The sequence below is a fragment of the Lepidochelys kempii genome, chromosome 6, assembly GCF_965140285.1.
Source record: "Lepidochelys kempii isolate rLepKem1 chromosome 6, rLepKem1.hap1, whole genome shotgun sequence".
Lineage (NCBI taxonomy): Eukaryota > Metazoa > Chordata > Testudines > Cheloniidae > Lepidochelys > Lepidochelys kempii.
The window spans coordinates 3,511,346-3,521,153 of NC_136385.1; the positions used below are offsets into that span (position 1 = coordinate 3,511,346).

General features: G+C 43.8%; 1 protein-coding gene across 1 annotated transcript; it reads left to right on the plus strand.

Moving 5' to 3' along the window:
• Positions 1-4,289: 4,289 nt before the first annotated feature.
• On the plus strand, positions 4,290-5,222 carry LOC140913728 (olfactory receptor 8U9). The gene has a single exon (XM_073350530.1). It carries the CDS (start codon positions 4,290-4,292, stop codon positions 5,220-5,222), a length of 933 nt encoding a protein of 310 aa, XP_073206631.1.
• Positions 5,223-9,808: the final 4,586 nt, after the last annotated feature.

Genomic DNA, 9,808 nt, shown 5'->3' on the forward strand with positions numbered 1-9,808 from the left:
TCAAAGCCTAATAGAGTGAAAACTGAACGCAGGTAAATCTCACCCTCAAAGACGTTGCAATAAGCCTCTTTTACAGACTAAACTTCCTCATAGTGTGGTTTCAGCAAACACTCACACCCCTGTAGTTACTGTCCTTTGTTCCAGTTTCTTTCAGGCATCTCCGTGGGGTGGAGGGGCTACCTTTTGTGCCAGCTGAAGAAAAAATGGAGGAGTTTCCCCAGGGGCTTATATAGTCTCCGTCTTGTGGGTGGAACCCCCTTCCCCTCTCCTATGCAGAATAAAATTGGAGTTTTGGAGTTAAATTGGAGTTTTGGAGTCACATGGGCAAGTCACATGTCCATGCGTGACTCAGTTCCTTACAGGCCGACGCCAAATTCCCAGGAAAACTCAAATGTGGATTGGCGTCTCTCAAAGTTCATTTTTAGCTGCAATGTTTCTTGATTGGGCATTTACAGAGAACAGTCTTTTCTCAAGTATCTGACCAAGTGCTTCACTGAGGGTACTTAAAATCAAACAAGTACAGAGCCAATATTCATAACTTTGAATACAAAAACGTTACATGCACGCAAACAGGATGGATATATCCAGCAGATCATAACCTTTGCAGGGATATGTTACATGGCCTATCTATCATAAAACATATTCCAGTTCTGTCATATGTACAGCCATGAGCCTATTTCCATAAAAAATTATGGGGTGCAATATCACACTCTGTTTCATGGACTAAAAGTTATAGGAAATAAATAAAATTAACAAAAGAATCAGAAGGGACCTGGCCTACTCAGAGCTACTTTGTGGCAGCATCTGCAGAGATCTTGAGCGTTAACTACCAGCTTGGGGAATATCCTCCTTTTTGCATCCTGCCCTGACCTTGGCATTTTCAGTGAGGACTGCCCCAGGAACCTCCGGGTCACAGGACGCACAGAAACCAGGAGGAGGAGTTCTGAGCATGACTCTTAGAGGAAATAGGGGCACAGTGTTTCCTGGGCTCAGACCAGGGGTGACAGACTTTGGATACAGAGATTGCTGGTTGTTTGTTGGTTCTAGTGGTGTTCAAGGAAGCAGGACTTTGCGTAAATTCTTTGTAACCCCTCGTCCACAGATTATCCCAAAGAATATAGCTGACTTGGATCATCAATTTTTCCTCTGAATACAATTGACCCTGCAATGCCTCACAGGTTGGGACCACTTAGGAGAAGGGGGAACCAACATTCCCTCAAGCACTGATAATACCAGCCAAACCTGCACACCCTTGTGGGATAATTTCTGCTACCATAGTGAAGAAGGGAAGAGTCATTACTGGTCCTGCCTTGGATCTCCTTGTGGAAAAGTGATGACCACAATGCCCTTGTGCATCTGCAGCCATGGATCAGTGCATGGGCCCATCCCTTGGGGGACCTACACTTTCATGTCAATTGAACATTGCTGTCAATCAGCACCACACCTTTGGTGTTCCTGGGATATTTTCTAGGTTGGTGGCTGTGACATACCAGGGTCCAACTCAGACTAATCAGCAGCTGTGTCACACCTGCCTGCAACCTTGCAATGCCTTGATGAAGTGTCTTCCACCTTGGCCAATCACAAACAACCGTCAAGCATGGAAATCGCACCCAAGGCATTTGTGTGTAATTGCAGCCTGGCCAGGAATAGTTGGGTTACACTCAGGCTCTCACCACCCTTGGTTATACTGCAGGGTGACCCCAACGCATTCCCCACTCTTCGATTTCCCTCCCAAAATGTACATCCTGTACTACCCAATCCTCTCCTGGACAGTACAAGGTACATTGTCCATTATTTCTTTAATAACACTAACATGCCTGCAACTTAGCTTCTCAGACAGTTCTATTTAAACACACTGGATTAGATAAAACAATAAAAAAACAAAGTTTATTGACTACAAAGATAGATTTTAAATGAGTGGAAATAAGGAGGCATAGAAGTCAGAGATGGTTTCAAGAAAAATAAAGCTAGAATGCAACTTGTGCATAAGTTAACAAATAATGTGAAATTCAAAGCAAAAGTTTCCTCACCACATGCTCTCAGCAGTCTCACTGACCAAACATCTTAGGTCAGGAGCCATCCCCAAGTCCAATGGCTGCTTCCTTTGTCCCTTCAGATGCAGTGAATCAATGGGCAGAGAGAGAGAGAGAGAGAGAGAGAGAGAGAGAGAGAGAGGTGCCCTGGGATGTCTGCGCCTTCTTTTAAGAGTCCTATTCCCCCTTTGAGAAACATTCCCACCTGTTTACCAGAAGACAAACTGTCTATGTAGAAGGATGTTCCCTGTTGCTTTTCTCTCACCTATTTAGATACAAAATTAAGTAGAACACACATTTCTTTGTTTAAGACAGAACAGTTTGCCAGCCTCAGTTTTGACCATGTACTAATAACACAGTACAGTGTAATCTTATAACTTCACATACATGATGAAAATATTATTAATATTTGTGAGGAGAGCATGACTATTTTTAGTTGACTCAAGGATTTATTTAGCATTTTATAGCTGAGCTCTGTGTGCAGATCATATGCATGCAAGATGAACAGTTTTATGAACTGCACAAATCGGTAGCATGCTGTGGCCTCCCCCTGAGCTCCTCTGGTCATAATGTGGTCAGCATCAAGCAAAATGAGCGAACCTGTCTTTCCTACTTTGGGGTGTAACCTAGCAAGGGAAGGACATAGGATACCATCATGATTGGCATGTTATAAATAGCTCGATAATCTGGAGTACTCTTACATGTCTTACAGGTTTTTCGTTCCACCTACTGGGGCCAGGACAATGAGGTTACTCTGAAACCAGGAATGACAGAGAAGATATCAGCTACACCTGCAAACAATTAGTACATTTCACCTGTATCTAACTTTCAGTTCCTTTGATTCCAAATTTGTTACTATGGCTGGTTGAAAATTTTTCTTGAGAAGTTTTTTTGATAGGAAATTGGATTTTCCATTTAACTATTTTTTCCAAGAAGTTATCTTTTCCCCAGAAATTATGAGCTTTCCATCAAAATACCAAACACCCCTCCTCCCTAACCATTGCTGTGGGACTCTGGTGATGTTCCAGGGCAGTTCAGCAAGAGGAGAGACCATAGTGCATCATGGGGGATGTAGTCCAGCCTGGGAGCCTGGCCCAGGAAAGAGATTGGTGGTGTGTGGTATCTGAGGCACCTCCATGGTATTTCCTAGTCAAACTATTAAGATTTTAGTAAAAAGATTTTGGTCTTCACAAAACAAAAAAACAACAACAACAACAACAAAAAACCCTTTGTGAATCAGCTCTACACAGTAGCCAGCTTGAAGTGAAAACAGCAGTTTGAAATGTACCCCTAACCTCCTACATTGTAAATCTGGTAGTAATTGCATCATTTAATAAACCAGTAGAAAGAGTCGGTCAAATTAATCCCCAGGGCAAAAATTACACAGAGGGTGGCTTTGGTTTACTGAGTTCATTAATTACATGTTATGACTCTCTGAGCTCAGGTATTCCCAGTTGCTTCAGGAATTATGTATCATAGATCACACAACTTTGTATAAAGCTTCCCAAATGGTTCAAACTGGCAGTTTCTGTCAATGATGAAACACCACCACAGCTCTCTCTCTTTTCTCAGTAGGTACGTGCTATTCTCCTGAATTACAGACACGCACACACGCAGACCACCATGGAGATCAGCAGGTATTAAATTCCAGACCTCCCGCACCGAAAGCCTCAGCCTCAACTCCGACCCCTTCAGCTAAAGGAGCGACCTCCTGGGTTGGAAAAAATAGGCAATTACCTAGTCACTGAAGCCAGGGTTTCCTATGATGTCTCTGGGTTTTCATATAGGCTCCAGTAAATGCCAAACACCTTAATTAGCACAGTAAGCAACTTCACCCCAAACTGACATGCCAAGCCACAGAGCTCCCCTTGCCCAAAGAGGGTGGAAAGATTGACACTCCTTTACTCTCACCCCTTCTTTATCTAAGGAATAATCCCTTCAGACTGATTCTCTCACAGCAGAGTCACAAGTTACTGTTTTCTGTTCCGAGTAGTGAACAGGAGTGTTTGTGTGTGGGACACAATTAATCTGTGTGTCATTGTGTTTGCACTGCGTGTGCATTTTATCGAACACATGCAATGACCATCTGTGAATATCTGGCTCTGTGGACTAAGCCCTTCCCGGAGCGGGTACTGATGTCCATTAAGAAACTGATCTCCATTTATCCTCTCTTACCTCATTACAGAGAAGGGAAAAGTTTTCTGCACCCTCCACCTGCCCACATCTCTGTAGCAGCCTGATCTCTGTTCAGAGGAGATGGGAAATCACTCGGAGGCAACTGAGTTCATTCTGTCAGGATTGACAGATCGTCCAGAGCTGCAGGTCCCCCTGTTTGGGGTGTTCCTACTGATTTATGGTATCATCCTGCTGGGGAATGGGGGGATGATCTTGTTAATCACAATTGATCCCCGACTCCACACCCCCATGTACTTTTTCCTCAGGAATTTGTCTTTCTGTGACCTCTGCTTTTCCTCGATAATTTCCCCTAAGATGCTGCTAAATTTCTTAGCCGAGAGGAAAAGCGTTTCTTACACTGCCTGCGCTGTGCAAATGTCTCTCTCTATCGCCTTTGGAGATGCTGAGTGCCTCTTGCTGGCTGTAATGGCATATGACCGTTATGTGGCCATCTGTAACCCGCTGCTCTATACGGTCACCATGTCCAGGCAGCTTTGTAAACAGCTGGTTGCTGGGGTGTACTCTGTGGGGGTGGTGGATTCAATGATACACACCTGTTGTACATTTCGGCTGTCATTCTGCAGCTCCAACATCATCAATCATTTCTTCTGTGACATCCTCCCACTGTTGGCGCTCTCCTGTTCTGACACCCACATCAATGAGATTGTGATGTTTGCTCTGACAAGCTGTATTACAGGGAGCAGCTTTGTGACTGTCCTCCTCTCCTATATCTATATCATCTCCACCATCCTGCAGATCTGCTCTGCTGAAGGCCGGCACAAAGCCTTCTCCACCTGCTCTTTCCACTTAACCGCTGTGGTTCTGTCTTTTGGCACCCTCCTCTTCATGTATTTACGTCCCACCTCCAGCTATTCCACGGACAGAGATAAAGTGGCCTCAGTGTTTTACACGCTGGTGATCCCCATGTTGAACCCCCTCATCTACAGCCTGAGGAACATGGAGGTGAAGGACGCCCTGAGGAAAGCAATGAGTAAACTCCTTACCAATTCTTAAAGCTCTTTAACTCTGTATTGGTTTAGTTATTGGGAGTGGAAACATGTGAATTCAACTCCCAGCCCATTACAACGTAATTTTGCAGAACCCATGTGATTATTTTCAGAGTAACAGCCGTGTTAGTCTGTCTTTGCAAAAAGAAAAGGAGTACTTGTGGCACCTTAGAGACGAACCAATTTATTTGAGCATGAGCTTTCGTGAGCTACAGCTCACTTCACCGGATGCATACCGTGGAAACTGCAGAAGACATTATATCCACACAGAGACCATGAAACAATACCTCCTCCCACCCCACTGTCCTGCTGGTAATAGCTTATCTAAAGTGATCATCAAGTTGGGCCATTTCCAGCACAAATCCAGGTTTTCTCACCCTCCGCCCCCCCCCCTCCACAAACTCATTCTCCTGCTGATAATAGCCCATCCAAAGTGACCACTCTCTTCACAATGTGTATGATAATCAAGGTGGGTCATTTCCAGCACAAATCCAGGTTCTCTCACTCCCATCACACATATTGATCCCCATCTATTCCAATTGAACTAAGAATTCCCCGTGTCGCACCGTATCAAACACCTTACTGAAATCTAGGTAAATTTGATCCACTGTGTTTCTTTTGTCTAAAACATCTGTTACTTTCTCAAAGAAGGAGATCAGGTTGGTTTGGCACGATCTACCTTTTGTAAAACCATGTTGTATCTTGTCCCATTTACCATTGACCTCAATGTCCTTAACTACTTTCTCCTTCAAAATTTTTACCAAGACCTTCCATACTATAGATGTCAAACTAACAGACCTGTAGTTACCCAGATCACTTTTTTTTCCTTTCTTAAAAATAGGAACTATGTTAGCAATTCTCCAATCATACGGTACAACCCCTGAGTTTTCCGATTCATTAAAAATTCTTGCTAATGGGCTTGCAATTTCATGTGCCGATTTCGTTAATATTCTTGGATGAAGATTATCTGGGCCCCCGATTTAGTCCCATTAAGCTGTTTGAGTTTCGACCGATTACAAGTCAGCCACTGCAGGAGGCGGTGATGGTCCTTCCCTTTGTAATTTTAGCCCAATAGTTGGGGTATTCACCTGTGAGGTGGGAGATCTGGGTTCAATTCCCCCTTCTGTCCAGTGCTGGGCAAAGCTCTGTTTGACATTGCACTCCATACGCTTTATGAAAATATGCTTCTGAATAAGAAATAACTGGAATACGCTTTATGCTAAGTGCCCCATGTAACATGTCATTATAAAGGTTATAATCTATGAAGTGTGTTCATCCTATTTGTTTACATGGGTTATTTTTATGTCTGGAATTAGGAGAATAAGATATTAACTTGTATTTCTGATTCAGACATATTAAGTGGAGGCCATTAAAGGTGCTTCAGAATCAATGAACTGTGAATGGCTTTGTTTAGCTGCAAGCCTTCCTGTCTACCTGTGGGACAGAACAGGAAGAATGTAGATTGGGGTCTTATAGTGACATGTGACCATGTCACCAGATACTGAGCTCCATCTTGAAGCTGGTACTTTTCCTGATGGGGGTGGAATTCCAAACAAAGGTTTCCCACCTTGGGGAAGTTCTATATAAAGTGGGATAGAAAAAAAGGTGGAAATTCAGCTGGCTTAAGAGATGGCCTCCCCACCCCACAGAGATACCTGCAAGCACCTAGAAACATAAGGAATGTAACCACAGGGGTGGGTAAGAACAGGCTGGACCCAGGTCAGAAAAGGCAACTGGTCTGAAAAGGACTTTACCTGAAATAACAGCTGGGTTGAGAAGTTAACTGATTTCTGAGTGTATTAAGCTTCTCCTTGCACTTTTTACTTTGTGATTTACTTTGTTCTATCTGTTACGACTTAAAATCACTTAAATCCTACTTTTTATACTTAATAAAATCACTTCTGTTTATTTATAAATTCAGTATGAGTAATTGTTACCTTGGGGGGCAAACAGCTATAGCTATCTTTCTTGCAGAGATACAGGGGGTGAAGATATCTTATTTTACTCTGTATATGCTTTATACAGAGTAAAATTGATTTATTTGGGGTTTAGATCCCTTTGTGAGCTGGGTGTCTGCGTGCTGGAGAAAGGTATCCTGCTGAGCTAGTTTCAGTCTAGATCTGCAGTTTTGGGGGTGTGGCCTGGACCCTTCATCTGTGTTGCAGCAGACTGGTGTGTCTGGCTCAACAGGCAGGGTTCTGGAGGCCCAGGCTGGCAGGAAAAACAGCACATCAGATGACAGGAGGGAGGGAGGGGGGTGGCATGATTGGAGATACTTTGTTGCAACATCTGCAGAGCTGCTGCAGAGATCTTCATTGTTAACCACCAGTGACCAACACATGAAGGGGAACACAGTCACCTCAGTTTCATATTATATTCAAAAGGCCTCACGGGAGAGACAGTGATCGAGACCAGCTGATTCTCTGGCCTTCTGTGTTCCATTTCCACAAGGAAAGACACGACAACAACATTAATTGCATCTGCTGTGCACATCTGTTGTCCTGGGAGCAAAGGTGATCCAGGGAGCAAATCTCAAAGTCATCCCAGGAAGCAACTCCAGAGGTATTAAGGGTAACGTTGGTGTGGTTAGCAAACAGGGAAAGATTCAAAACTGATTTTATGGTACTGATTTTAGGGTTCTGAGCAGGTACTGCTTCCATCCTCATTGTAAGTGAAGGAAGGAAAAACAAAGAGATACCACCAAGTCATGGACAAACAAGTCAGTTTCAGCGGGCAGAGAGAGAGAGAGCGAGCAGTTCCTTGGGATATCTGCCCCTTCTTTTTATAGTGCTATCCCCACTTTGAGAAACATTTCCACCTGTTTACCAGAAGAGAAAAAACTCTATGTACAAGGATGTTCCCTGGTGCTTTTTCCTTACCTTTTTGGGCTACCTTTGTTTCCCTTCCTGATTAATGACTCTGTTTACTGCTTAGATACGAAATTAAGCAGAGCACACATTTCTTTGTTTAAGAGAGAGCAGTTTGCCAGCCTCAGTTTGGAACATGTATGAATAACATGATGCAGTGTAATCTTATATCTTCACATACATTATAAAAAATGTATTAATATTTGTGATGAGAGCATGACTATTTATAGTTGACTCATAGATTTATCTATCATCTTAAACTGAGCTCTGTGTGCAGATAATATACATGCAATAGGGATAGTTTTGTGAATTGCAGAAGTCCGTAGCATGCTGTGGCCTCCCCCTGATCTCCTGTGGTCAACATGTCGTATCTATCAAGCAAAATGAGTGAACCTACCTTTCCTACTTTGGGGAGTAATCTACCAAGGGAAGGACATAGGGCACCATGGTGATTGGCATGCTATAAATATCTAGATAATCTGGGAGTACTCTTACATGTCCTACAGGTTTCATATTCCACTTATTGTCTGGTATTATCAGCACTCCAGCACATATCGGTGCCCCCTTCTCCTAAGTGGTGCCAACCTGTGAGGCATTGCACGGTCGATTGTATTAGGAGGAAAAATTGATGATCCAAGTCAGCTATATTTTTTGGTATAATCCGTGGGGGAGGGGTTACAAAGAATGGATGCAGAATCCTTCTTCCCTGAACACCAGTAGAAACAATCAACAACCAGCAACTTCTGTATTCATAAACTCCAGAGTCTGTCACTCCAGGTCTGTGCTCAGGAAACACTATGCCCTACTTCCTCTAGGAGTCATGCTCATAATTCCTCCTCCTGGCTTTTTGCTGCTTGTGACCGGGAGGTGCTTGGGGCAGTCCTCACTGATAACTCCAAGGTCAGGGCAGGCTGCAAAAAGGAGAATATTCCCCAAACTGGTGGTTAACACGGAAGATCTCTGCAGCATCTCTGCAGAAGCTGCTGCAAAATATCTCCGAGCAGGCCAGCTCTTCCCCTATTAGTCTGTTCTTAATTTTATTTATTTCCTATAATTTATAGTCAGTGAAACAGAGTTTAGGAATAAAACTGCAAAGCAACGTGTCTGGGGAGGGGACAGGATAGGACAAGAATGGATGGACTTCAATTGCAGAAAGGGCGATTTAAGTTGGACATTAGGAAAAACATTCCAACAGTGAGGGTGGCTGTGCACTAGAATAACTTGCCTAGGAAGGTTGTGGAATCTCCACCATTGGAGATTTTTAAGAGCAGGTCGGATAAACACCTGTCAGGGATGGTCTAGAGAATACTTAGCAATGCCTTGAGTACAGGGGAGTGGAATAGATGACCTCTCGAGGTCCCTTCAAACCTTATGACTCTATGATCTTACAAGGAGCCCCGCACTGGGAGGAGGGGGGACGCCAGCCTGAGCCATGGGCAGGGCAAGGGACACACACTTGCCTCCGCTTGACATTCAGCTCCACTGTACCCATCAACACATTCACACACATACTGCCCACCAAGCACACACACACACAGTGCCAACTGCACACCAAACAGTCCCCCTATTTGAACTGTTCCTACTGCTTTATGGTATCACCCTGCTGGGAAATGGGGGGATGATCTTGTTAATTACAATTGATCCCCGACTCCACACCCCCATGTACTTTTCCCTCAGGAATTTGTCTTTCTGTGACCTCTGCATTTCCTTGACAATTTCCCCGAAG

Bases quoted from the DNA above. Each gene is read 5' to 3' on its own strand.
- LOC140913728 (XM_073350530.1), top strand. From the start codon at position 4,290: ATGGGAAATCACTCGGAGGCAACTGAGTTCATTCTGTCAGGATTGACA.